Genomic DNA, 13,120 nt, shown 5'->3' with positions numbered 1-13,120 from the left:
GTGGCAACAGTGAATATGACATAAGTAATTTAACATGGTTGAATCCAGCTGCTTCCTGTTAAGACCAACATAAGGTAAGTTTATTAGTTTTATTAATTTGGCAGATACACTGTCCTTAAGTGGCAACAGTGAATATGACATAACTCATTTAATGTGGCTGAATCCAGCTGCTCCCTGTTCAGACCAACATAAGCTCATGTTTTTTTATGCATTCCTAATTTAGTTTATATGTATATTTAGCTGTTTTTGTGGCAATATTTGTTTGAACCATTTCTTAAGAGCCTTGTAATTAAATAAATAAATAAATAAAATTAGGATTTTATAGCATTTAAGACAGCGGACTTTTGCTATGTAAGTTAGCCAATTGTTTTTTTTATTGTACTTAGATCCTTTGCATTTAGTTTTATTGATTGGGGTGGATACACCGTCCTTAAGTGGCAACAGTGAATATGACATTACTCATTTAACATGGCTGAATCCAAATGCTCCCTGTTAAGACCAACATAAGGTAAGTTTTTGTTTGAGCTAATTTTTTTATTAACGCATTAATAATTTAGTTTGTAGGTATATTTAGCTGTTTTTCTATGGGAATATGTGTTTGTTAAGATCATTGTTTAAAAAAAAAAGTTAGCATTTTAAGCTAGTGGACCACCAGTGTTAGTCAATTGTTCTTTTGTTGTACTTTGATCCTCATTTATTTTTTTAAAACCGTTTGAGGCTAAAAGGTAATTTATTTTTAAATGTGTTTATTGCTCTTGTGGTCCACTAGCTTAAAATGCTAATTTTTTTAAACAATGATCTTAAACACATATTCCCACAGAAAAACAGCTAAATATACCTATAAACTAAGTTAGTAATACGTTAATTAAAAAAATGTGCATTTTAAGATAGTGAACTTTTGCTATGCAAGTTAGTCAATTGTTCTTTTGTTGTACTTTGGTACTTATTTATCTTTTCATACCGTTTGAGGCTAAACTCAAGTGTTTTAATTTATTTTTAAAATGCGTTGATTGCTCTTGTGCACTGACCTCTAGTGGCAACAGTCAAAACCGTTTTTGTATGAGTTAAAATGCTTGTTTCTGTAATTTTCTGATATTCCTCAATTTGGAGTGATAGGATCAAATACAACCAGCTATGTTACATTTTTAAAAGATTTTAATTGAATATCACTTTTTACTGTCTTGTTTTTGCATTAACCGTTCATCAGTGTGTTATGTGACACATCTTTCATGTTATTTTGACCAGTTGATGCTTTCAATATCTATCAAAAAATGTGTTAATTATCAACTATGGGCTTTTATACAATACTGCACGAATATGTATCTTGGCTGACATTATAATACAAGTATGTTCAATAAAATAACCCAATACAAAAAAATGTTGTTACACTCCGAGTCGCTAGAGGCGCTATTGTAATTACCGTAGCAACAAAAGCGACAAGCAACGTTAAATTATTAAAAAGTGACTTCAGAAAAATTACAGTTCGTTATTTACATATTCACAACAACGAATAACGCTTTATTTATCGTAATATTTCATTTGAAACCTATGAAAGCGACGTTTTTCCACCTACGTTGACTGCGCAACGCTCGCTAGCCAAGCTAACCACAATTAGCCTCCTCATGCTAGCTTCCCGTACGCGTCAATGAATGGCGGAAGGCGAGTGAAGGGATCGAACAACAATGCTCTCTAGTTACCTAACCGGAGTCAAATTGATGGATTTTATCTGTAGCATCGGAATACCTTAAATGGACGTTTATTCCTCGAAGTGAGTACGCTTAATTGGAAGCGCAGCATCGCGGGAATCTCACGAGTTCCACAGCTTAGCAACCGCAGCTAACATCGCTACACTGGATTGTGTTGTTTTTATTGACAAAAACTTGAGCGATTTGTGATTAAATCCTTGAAAAAAAGTGGACATACCTCTTTTATGAATCTGCGCCGAGAGAAAAGAGGCGTGATGGCGTTTTTGGACTGACACTACCGTCTGTCCTCTGTAGGAGAGGCGACAAAGCTCAACAAATCCGAGCGTTTTGCACGAATCCCAAACTGGAGTAAGGTTCAAATTACATCCATAACATCCCCTTTTTTAAACGTCATTGACGTTATTTCCACTAAATAAGATGATGGAAGATGTTCCTCGCGATGAGGAACATTTGGATCCGATCATGGCCTGTTGAAAGCAACTTGGGAATATTTACAATCACACATTTTAAGGACTTCTCGCAGAAATCCAAACATGTCTGCTGTCGGTGAGTTTGTTCCACCTCCGGAATGTCCTGTTTTTGAGCCAAGTTGGGAGGATTTCTCGGACCCTCTTGGGTTTATCAACAAAATCCGACCCATCGCCGAGAAAACTGGCATCTGCAAGATCAGACCCCCGGAGGTAAACTGAAAAAAAATCCACAAAACAACACAAAAACACTAATAATCCGAGGTATTTCCTGTATTTTTCCCCTCTTTTTTGTGTCCTGTGTTTTAGCAAAACATGAGCACTTCCCATCACTTCAATTAGAGGTCACACAAGGCTTTAATTGTGTATAAACAGTATAATACGACTAAAACGCCGTCATTTTACATTACTTTGCGTTCTATTTCCTTGGTTTAACTTAAAGAAGCTCATTCCAATGGAAGTAATTATTGTAAATTACATATATTCAACTAGCTAATTCACGTTAGCTACGTCAACACGATGATGGGCCCAGTCACGCCTTAACACTACATTTTTTAAGAATGTGTAGGCCTAAAAATATCCATTATCAAGTTTTTTGACATTTTTGAACGAAAAAAGGTTTTTAATAACCTAAAAAATTGAAGTTTTGAAAAAGTGGGAAAGTCCTGGAAGGACCACAGCCTACTTTAAAATCATTATTACGATTTATTTTGAACGTCTTGTGTCACTGACTCAGAAAAGTACGTAATACAACACATTTAGCATCGTAGTTAAGCTTCTAAGTGACTTTTATAACGCAAGTATTTTTCTCCCTGTGCTTAAAGGACTGGCAACCTCCGTTTGCTTGCGACGTGCGTCACTTCCGGTTTACGCCGAGAGTACAAAGATTAAATGAACTTGAGGTGAGTTAATTATTATTACATTTACAGTTTTTTTATTGGAGAATTTTAATATTTGGTGGAAAACGCTCAGGTGACGAAGTATTCGTGCGATAAGTCATTGGAAAGCTTAAAATTTCTATTTTCTTGGGGAAGAAAAATTTTGAGCTGGGCATTTTTTGACACCTATGAATTAGGTAGAATCAGGTGAGTGAAAAATAAACATTTTTGAACCTTTGATTTCTGCATAAAATCACCATCAAATGTGATCTGATCTCAAAATCACACAGATGAAAAAACAGTGTCTGCTTCAACGAAAAGCACCGAAGCATCTATAGGGTTTCATATTTTCATGAGGATAGCATGCAAACAATGACAGAAGGGGGGAAAATAAGGAAGTGAACCATCACATTTAATATTTTGTGCCCAACCAGACGCTTTCTGTGGCTGTCAGTCTGGCACAACAATCGGCTAACTTAGAGAGCAAAAGTCCGCTAGCTTAAATGCTATAAAATGCGAAGGTTTTTTGTTTTTAACAATTCTCTTAACAAATGGCTCAAACACATTTCCACAAAAAATGGCTAAATATACCTATAAACCACATTCCGAATGCAATAAAAAAAACATACCCAAGAGGTTCCTAACCCCTAGTTAGAACCCTTAGAATCACAACTCGACGTCAACAAAGTCTTATTCACGTCAATGAGGATCGAAATACAACAAAAGAACAATTGGCTAACTTGCATAGCAAAAGTCTGCTAGCTTAAATGCCATAAAATGCTAACATTTTTTTTTCACAATGCTATGAACTAATGGTTAAAACACAGACAGTGGTATGAAAAAGTATCTGAACCTTTTGGAATTTCTCACATTTCTGCATAAACTCACTATTAAATGTGATCTGATCTTTGTCAAAATCACACAGTTGTAAAAACAGTGTCTGCTTTAACTAAAACCACCCAAACATTTATAGGTTTTCATCTTTTCATGAGGATAGCATGCAAACATTAACAGATGGGGGAAAAAATAAGTAAGTTAACCCTCTGCACAAGGAGACTTAAAGAGCAATTGAAAGCTGTTTTTACCAAACAATTTAAGTCAGGTGTGTGCCCAATCCCTGGTGAGTGGTTTAAAACTGCCCCTGCCCACTATAAAACACACACCTGGTAAGAATTTTCTTGTTCAAAAGCATTGTCTGATGTGCATCATGGCTCGGGTCAAAATAGCTGTCTGAAGACCTGTGATCAAGAATTGTTGATTTGTATAAAGCTAGGAAAGGATACAAAACAATCTCTTAACGTCGGGATGTTCATCAATTGACAGTCAGAGAAGTTGTCTACAAATGGAGAGAGTTTGGCACTGTTGTTTCACTCGCCAAGAGTTCAGCGCGGAATACTCAGAGAGAAAGGAACCCTAGAATGTCTGCTAAAGACCTACAGAAATTACTGGCACAGTCCCATATCTCTGTGCACACATCAGCTATATGTAAAACTATTGCCAAGAATGGTGTTCATGGGAGGACTTAACAGAGGAAGCCATTGCTGTCGAAGAAAAAGATTGTTACTCGTTTAATGTTCGCAAAAAAGCACTTGGACACTCCACAGAAGTTTTGGCAAAATATTTTGTGGACCAAACCAAAGTTGAATTGTTTGGGAGTAACACACATCATGTGCAGAGGAAAAATGGAACAGCTCACCAACATCAACACCTCATCCCCACCGTGAAGCATGGTGGCGGGAGCATCGTGATTTGAGGCTGTTTTCATGCCTCATGGCCTGGACAATTTGCAATCATTAATGGAAGAATGAATTCCAAAGTTTATCAATATGTTTTGCAGGAAAACCTGAGGCCGTCTGTCAGATAGTTGAAGCTAAAAAGAGGATGGATGCTGCAAAAAGACAATGATTCTAAACACAGAAGTAAATCAACTTCAGAATGGTGTCAGAAGAAAAAAAAATACCCGTTCTGGATTGGCCAAGTCAAAGTCAAGACTTAAACCCTATTGAGATGCTGTGGCATGAACTAAAGACAGCGATTCATGCCAGATATCCCCGGAATCTGACTGAACGATAGCAGTTTTGTAGAGAAAATGGGCCAAGATTAGTCCCGATCGATGTGCCAGACTGATCTGCAGCTACAGGAAGTGTCTGGTTGAAGTTATTGCTGCCAATGGGGGGGGGCACAAAATATTAATTGTGATGGTTCACTTACTTATTTTCTCCCTTCTGTCATTGTTTGCATGCTATCCTCATTAAAATATGAAAACCTATAAATGTTTGGGTGGTTTTAGTTAAAGCAGACACTTTTTTTTCATCTGTGTGATTTTGACAAAGATTAGATGACATTTGATGGAGATCTTAGGCAGAAATATGAGAAATTCCAAAAAGTTCAGATATTTTTTCATACCACTGTATGTCTTTTTGTGGCTTTTCGGTAAGTCGAAGTCCGAGCATGAGAGAGCATAATTAAAAACACCATGATTTGAACGAGATATTAATGCGTAATTACATTGTTTCGATCCAAAAACGCCATGTAGCATGTATCACCGAGTGCCAAGACACAGCTGTGTGGACTTTGTGGGGATTTTATGGGTTAAACACGGTGATATAACAAGAGTCGCGATGCAGAAGTCACAGACAAAAAAGGGGTGGTCGAGATTTTCTTTTTCAAATATTGATCCTTTTTTAAAAAAAAAATTTTTTTTTTTCAAGTTTTCTTTGTTTGGATCGATTTTTGATCATCTAAAATATCGGAGAAAATGCGACAGTAACAAAAAAAATACAATTAAGCGATAGTTATGAGGTAGATATCCGTAACCTATTTACAGACACTGTTTTCATTGTGACATAATTTGTTTAAAAGTTTAAAATATGCTAGTGAATCGTTTTTTTAAAGTCGCTTTTTTTAAAAACTAAATATTAGACATCAATTCATGATTCTAAGCTAAAAATGATAGACATTTCGAATAATAAATATAACTATCGCCTTTTTATGGCTGGGTTGAAACAAAAGTTGCGCAGTGTCTGAAAACGGGGGTCTCCAGGGTAAAACAGACAAACTAGAAATAGTCCGGGGGCATAATGCGCCATGAAACTGCAATGGCAGCATATATACATATTGTTCTATCTAATACAGCAGTTCTTTTGGCTTAAAATCCTCCAGTTTATATTAAAGAGGGGTGCAAGAGCAGAAACTGCTTTTTCAGCTTTGTGTGTGTTTTATGTTTACCGTAACGATGTGTTAGTTTGTCTAAATTGCATTCAGTTGACCACAAGAGAGCGCTGTTGCTCAAGTGTTACGAACTTATGACATTTTCCTTTTGGTTCCAGGCGCTTACTCGTGTGAAGCTGAACTTTCTGGATCAAATTGCAAAGTTTTGGGAGCTACAAGGGTCGAAGATTCGTTTCCCACATGTGGAGCGAAAGGTCCTGGATCTCTATCAACTCAGCAAGGTGATTTAGTGTTTTTCTGGTCGGATTTTAATGGGCAATGATGAAATTCTTCATTACGTTTTCACGTTTTCAGGTCGTGTCTTCCGAAGGTGGCTTTGAGACGGTGTGTAAAGAGAAGCGGTGGTCCAAAGTGAGCAGCCGAATGGGTTTCCCACAAGGGAAAGGCACCGGCTCGCTTCTACGGTCTCACTATGAGAGGATCCTTTACCCCTATGAGCTCTTCCAATCTGGAGCCTCGCTCACTGTACGGATGGTCCAAAAATAGTCTTTTTCAATGTTTTTTTCCGATCTATTTAGATATAAATCCTCATGAATTGCTTCGGTTAGGGCCTCCAGCAACTATACGAGGAGGGAGATGACTGCGAGGAAGTGGACGAGGGAGTTGGCGAGGAGGCAGCAGAGGACGATGACCAAGAGGAGGATGAAAGGAAAGATGCCGAGGTTGACACCGCGCAGACAAAAGAACGTCCTCTGGCGGAAAGACGCTCAAGGCGCCTTAAATCGGAGGTGGGGATCTATAAGAAGACACCATATTTGTTGGACTATTAAGTCGCACTAACTTCATGTTCGAACTCATTCTAGAGGGAAAACAAAGAACCAAAAGGCCTCAAACTCTTTGGCGCCGCTCCCAAGATGGTCGACCTTGAAATTGTGCCGGCAGGTAAGACATTAAAATGTGAACGAATTCAATCGACATGCTTAAAAACTGTTCCCTGTCACATTAGATGACGGCTACCACAAGAAGCACCGTCACCTGAAAGCTCAAGCCTTCGCTATCAAAATGCGACCGCGCAAGGAGACGCTCGAAGTGAACTTCGTGAGTCGTTTTGTAACATCTTTTTGATTTTACGTCATCATAACTTAACGTAACACTCCACACCACACTATGCTTCCTGAGAATGCTCAGTAAGGAGAAACTCGACACCAAACTGCTGCTGACCTTCTACCGGTTAGCCATTAAGGGCCTGCTGACCTGTGTCAGTGATGCACTCAAGCTGCACAGAAGCAGTTAAGAGAAAACTGCAGGGGGTGATCAAAAACGCACACATTAGTCCACCATTTACAAATCTCGGTGCCTAGGAAGGGCAAGGAGCAGCTAATGCCACAACAATGTCATATGCCTCTAATGACTCTAAGTAATATGTATGTTCTCAGACATCTGTTTCAATCTGGCTACTGCATTTGCAATATTTGCACAGTTACATGATAGCCTTTTTTTTTGCACTGTTACATCAATATTTATCCACAGACTGTCATTTGCACAGCTAATGCCACAACATTGTCTCATGCATCTCACTAACTAATAGGTTCTCAGACATCTATCTTGATCTGGGTACTGCATATTCAATATTTGCACAGTTTCATTATAGCCTTTTTGCACTGTTACATTAATGTCTATGCACAAACGGTCATTTGCACTGCTAATGCCACAACAATGTCACATGCCTCTCACTAATACGTTCTTAGGGGCAGTTTACATGGTGACTCTCCAAGACGACGAAAATTTTCGGATTTGCATCTATATGGTTCCGTCTCCATTGGAACAATGTCGCAATTCCGCATGAAAAAGATGTAGTATTCATGCCAGGCCCTAGGGGGCAGTGCAGATTTACAAGGCGACAGCAAATGATGCACTTTGACCTCCTCAGCCCGGAAGACAACATGCCCGCCCTCTCCAAGCAATGGCATTTTGTTTTGTTCAAAAAGGCACAAAAATTGAAACATGCAACATATTTAAATTTAGAAATATAATTAAAACAGTAAATTAAAGTCGACCTTTTGCCATTACCTGTTTTTAATCTTTAATGGCACCGCTGCGCACGCCCAATGTGACATGTATGAGCGCTGACGTTATCGGCGCGGGTCCTGCGCAGCAGGAGCTTTTGATATGCATGTGGAGCCAGCCCCCCTCAAGTCCCCGCAATCGAATTCTTCCACTTTGGAGGCAGGAATCAGAATTTTTTGTCTTCGCCGACACCATATGCATGCGAGGCAATTCCGCTACTCAGTCATTGCGTGTTCGTGTCGCATAGTCGCCATGTAAACTGCCCCTCAGACATCTGTTTGAATCTGGGTACTGCATATTCAATATTTGCACAGTTACGTGATCACATTTTTGCACTGTTACATCAATATTTATGCACAAACTGTCATTTGCACTGCTAATGCCACAACATTGTCACGTGCATCTCACGAAATAATATATTGCTCGACATCTGTCTCAATCTGGGAACTCCATATGCAATATTTGGACTGTTACATCATAGCCTTTCTGCACTGTTACGTCAATATTTATCTACAAACTGTCATTTGCACTGCTCATGCCACTACATTGTCACATGCCTCTCAATAAGTAACACATTCTCAGAAATCTGTCTCAGTCTGGGAACTGCATATGCAATCTTTGGGCAGTTACATGATAGCATTTTTCCCTGTTATATTAATGTCCATGCACAAACTATTATTTGCACTGCTAATGCCACAGCATTGTCACATGCATCTCACTAACTAATACGTTCTCAGACATTTGTCTCAGTCTGGGAACTGCATATGCAATCTTTGGGCAGTTACATGATAGCATTTTTCCCTGTTACATTAATGTCCATACACAAACTATTATTTGCACTGCTAATGCCACAACATTGTCACATGCATCTCACTAAGTAATATGTTGTCAAACATCTGTTTGATCTGGTCCCACATATTCGATATTTGGACAGTTACATGACAGCATTTTTGCACTGTTACATTAATATCTATGTAACAACTGGCATTATCTTGTCTAATGCTACAACAATGTCACATGCCTCTCACTAAGTGATACGTTCTCAGACATCTGTCTCAATCTGGGTACTGCATATTCAATATTTGTACAGTTACATCGATAGCAATGCGCAAACTGACATTTGCACTGCCAATGCCACAACAATGTCACATGCCGCTCACTAATATATTCTCATATATCTGTGTTGATCTGGGTTCTGCATATGCGATATTTGGATAGCTACATGATAGCCTTTTTGCACTGTTATATCAATATGGATGCACACACTGTCATTTGCATGGCTAATGCCACAACATTGACACATTCATCTCACTAACCAATACGTTGTCAGGCATCTGTTTCAATCTGGGAACCACATATTCAATATTTGGACCGTTACATGATAGCATTTTTGCATTGTTACATCAATATCTATGCACAAACTGACATTTGCACTGCTAATGCCACAACATTGTCACATGCCTCCCACAAATACGTTCTCAGACATCTGTTTCAATTTGGGTACTGCAAATACAATATCTGGACTGTCACATATAGCATTTTTGCACTGTTACATCAATATCTATGCACAAACTGTCATTTGCACTGCTAATGCTACAACATTGTCACATGCATTTCACTAAGTAATATGTTCTCTGACATCATTTTTGCACTGTTAGCCTTATTGTACTTTTGGTGCACACTATGGCAAAGTTTTAGATCTCTTAGTACTCTATACAATGACACTAAATGCTTATTATACTATTATTTCTATTCTAGATCGACCTCTACTTCTGCCTGATGTGCGGACGGGGCGACGAGGAAGACCGCTTGCTGCTGTGCGACGGCTGCGACGACAGCTACCACACCTTCTGCCTGATCCCGCCCTTGCACGACGTGCCGAAAGGCGACTGGCGCTGCCCCAAGTGTGTCGCGGAGGTAAACCCAACTTGTGTGTCGAAGAAGTAAACCCAACTTGACGTGAGTTATAGTTGTTTTCCATTTGCAGGAGTGCAGTAAACCCAGAGAGGCGTTTGGTTTTGAGCAGGCTGTTAGGGAATACTCGCTACAGAGCTTCGGGGAAATGGCCGACCAGTTCAAGTCGGACTATTTCAACATGCCTGTCCATGTATGTCAAATAAATGAAGCAAGAGCAAAAGACGCAAGGACTAAAAGACTTTTCATCTTACAGATGGTACCCACTGAGTTAGTGGAGAAAGAGTTTTGGCGCCTGGTTAGCAGCATCGAAGAGGACGTCATCGTGGAGTACGGGGCCGATATTAGCTCCAAGGACGTGGGTAGCGGTTTCCCAGTTAGGGATGGCAAGAGGAGACTCCTAGGAGATGAAGAGGTGAGAAGACTGAGCTCTCACCTGAAGATAAAACCACTACAATCTTGTTCTATTCCTTTTAGGAGTACGCCAACTCCGGCTGGAATCTGAACAACATGCCAGTTCTGGAGCAGTCGGTACTCACTCACATCAACGTGGACATATCTGGCATGAAAGTGCCTTGGCTCTACGTGGGCATGTGTTTCTCCTCCTTCTGCTGGCACATTGAAGACCACTGGAGTTACTCCATTAATTTCCTGCATTGGTGAGATTTTAGGAAAGACGGAATTCAGTTTGGGCAAAAAGTTGCTCATTTTTTTGTCTTCAAACTTCAGGGGAGAGCCCAAAACCTGGTATGGCGTTCCGGCGTCAGCGGCAGAGCAGTTGGAGGCGGTCATGAAAAAGTTGGCTCCGGAGCTGTTTCAATCACAGCCGGACCTTCTCCATCAACTGGTCACCATCATGAACCCTAACATCCTTATGGAGCATGGTGTACCTGTATGTGAACTATTTCACGCTAGCTAATCTAGCTAGTTGCTAAGTTTCGCAACTTGGTGCTTCATTCCCTTCATAGGTGTACAGGACCAATCAGTGTGCAGGAGAGTTTGTGGTTACCTTTCCACGAGCTTACCACAGCGGCTTTAACCAAGGCTACAATTTCGCAGAAGCTGTTAACTTCTGCACTGCCGACTGGGTAAGGCTGCTTGTTAAAACGATTCGCAGTCAGTGAATTTCAACGTTTTTACTGTTGTTAGCTACCCATGGGCCGTCAGTGCGTGGCTCACTACCGACGCCTGCGCCGCTACTGCGTCTTCTCGCACGACGAGCTGCTGTGCAAAATGGCCGCCGATCCGGAGAGCCTGGACGTGGAGCTAGCGGCAGCCGTCGTCAAGGAGATGGGGGAAATGATGGACGAGGAGACTCGGCTGAGGAAGGCAATCCAAGAAATGGTGAGGGATTTATTCGACATCCAATTGATAGCGAAAGCAGTCAAATGATCTCAGTGGTTCTGTCATTGGAGATGATACAGGAAGCTCAGATGGTTGTGTGGCACTTTGTTTATCACCTCCAGCATCCTTACAAATTACTCTCCTATTTCTTCTCAATCTGTATCCATCTCCTGTATCAGCAATGAAAGATCTTGGACTGATGTCACTGAGCACGGTAGCTTTTCTGTCCCAACAATCCTGTCCTTCGATCCTGACATTGTCGTTCAGGAACAGAGGTTTCAAGCGTCAGACTCCTCCTATTTCTTCTCAATCTTTGTCCATCCTCTGTTTCAACAATGAAAGATCTTGGACTGATTTCAATGAGCACGGGAGCTTTTCTGTCCCAACAATCCGGTCCTTCGATCCTGACATTGTCATTCAGGAACAGAGGTTTCAAGCGTCAGACTCCTCCCATTTCTTCTCAATTTGTGTCCATCCTCTGTCTCAACAATTAAAGATCTAGGACTGATTTCACTGAGCACGGTAGCTTTTCTGTCCCAACAATCCTGTCCTTCGATCCTGACATTGTCATTCAGGAACAGAGGTTTCAAGCGTCAGACTTCTCCTATTTCTTCTCAATCTGTGTCCTTCCCCTCTCTCAACAATGAAAGATCTTGGACCGATTTTACCGAGCACAGTAGCTTTTCTGTCCCAACCATCCGGTCCTTCGATCCTGACATTGTCATTCAGGAAGAGAGGTTTCAAGCGTCTAGTTGTTTTATCAGACGCTATACACCTCTTCTGCACTACACATTGTTGGGAACCCTTGATAAAACTTTTTACAAAATAAAACAAAAATGAAACCGCTGAAAAAGACCAAGTCTCCGGTCTTTGTCGCATCTCCATTTCTATGGTGTTTAGCTTGCTCTCAAGGTTGAGTAGGCAAGGTTGAGAAAGCAGTCAAATGACCATTCATTAGCTTAATGCTAATGTACAATGGAGAACGTAGTTGACACGCTGATGAAAGTTAGCATCTTGCCACACAATGTAATGCTCAAAACAATGTTAAATCAGGACTTCTACTCATACTCTGTTACTGTCATTGCTTCTCTGCAATACAAAAATCATCAAGATCAGACAATCTTGAAGAACAAATTTTTATTGTTATTATTGTTTTGCTTGATCTTGCTAGATAAATTGTTCTCCATTACCCATAGGGGGTGCTGTCATCCGAGCAGGAAGTGTTCGAGCTGGTCCAAGATGACGAACGTCAGTGCCACAAGTGCAAGACTACCTGCTTCCTCTCCGCCCTCACTTGCTCCTGTTCCGATCGTCTGGTTTGTCTTCATCACGCGGAAGATTTATGCGACTGCCCTCTCAGCAACAAGTGCCTCAGGTGAATTTCCGTATTTTTCCCTGTTTACTTTCAGTGCTTCATCACAACTCTTTGCCTTCAGGTATCGCTATGATCTGGAAGAGTTTCCAGCTATGCTCTACGGTGTGAAGAATCGCGCACAGTCGTATGACACGTGGGCGAAAAGGATTAACGAGGCCTTGTCTGCAGAACAGAAGAACAAGAAAGGTTTTTAGCTAA

General features: G+C 40.4%; 1 protein-coding gene across 2 annotated transcripts in view; it reads left to right on the top strand.

The window, feature by feature from the left end:
- Nucleotides 1-968: 968 nt before the first annotated feature.
- The window catches only part of kdm5a (lysine demethylase 5A), a 31,071-nt gene continuing 18,919 nt past the window's right edge, over nt 969-13,120 (top strand). Inside the window, exons 1-16 of one of the 2 annotated variants that reach the window (XM_057853903.1) lie at nt 969-2,386; nt 2,998-3,075; nt 6,381-6,503; nt 6,577-6,747; nt 6,840-7,010; nt 7,086-7,164; nt 7,229-7,320; nt 10,048-10,206; nt 10,277-10,396; nt 10,460-10,618; nt 10,681-10,862; nt 10,933-11,095; nt 11,172-11,291; nt 11,353-11,547; nt 12,744-12,922; nt 12,984-13,108. In XM_057853903.1, coding sequence (XP_057709886.1) covers nt 2,240-2,386; nt 2,998-3,075; nt 6,381-6,503; nt 6,577-6,747; nt 6,840-7,010; nt 7,086-7,164; nt 7,229-7,320; nt 10,048-10,206; nt 10,277-10,396; nt 10,460-10,618; nt 10,681-10,862; nt 10,933-11,095; nt 11,172-11,291; nt 11,353-11,547; nt 12,744-12,922; nt 12,984-13,108 — 2,263 coding nt within the window. In that variant the 5' untranslated portion in view covers nt 969-2,239. Of the gene's footprint in view, nt 2,387-2,997; nt 3,076-6,380; nt 6,504-6,576; nt 6,748-6,830; nt 7,011-7,085; nt 7,165-7,228; nt 7,321-10,047; nt 10,207-10,276; nt 10,397-10,459; nt 10,619-10,680; nt 10,863-10,932; nt 11,096-11,171; nt 11,292-11,352; nt 11,548-12,743; nt 12,923-12,983; nt 13,109-13,120 lie in introns of both variants that reach the window. The other variant, XM_057853900.1, reaches the window with a different exon arrangement.

The sequence above is a fragment of the Corythoichthys intestinalis genome, chromosome 13 (genome assembly GCF_030265065.1).
Source record: "Corythoichthys intestinalis isolate RoL2023-P3 chromosome 13, ASM3026506v1, whole genome shotgun sequence".
In the NCBI taxonomy this organism is placed as follows: domain Eukaryota; kingdom Metazoa; phylum Chordata; class Actinopteri; order Syngnathiformes; family Syngnathidae; genus Corythoichthys; species Corythoichthys intestinalis.
The sequence above is the reverse complement of the archived record's forward strand: the minus strand, read 5'-3'. Positions and strand labels throughout refer to the sequence as shown.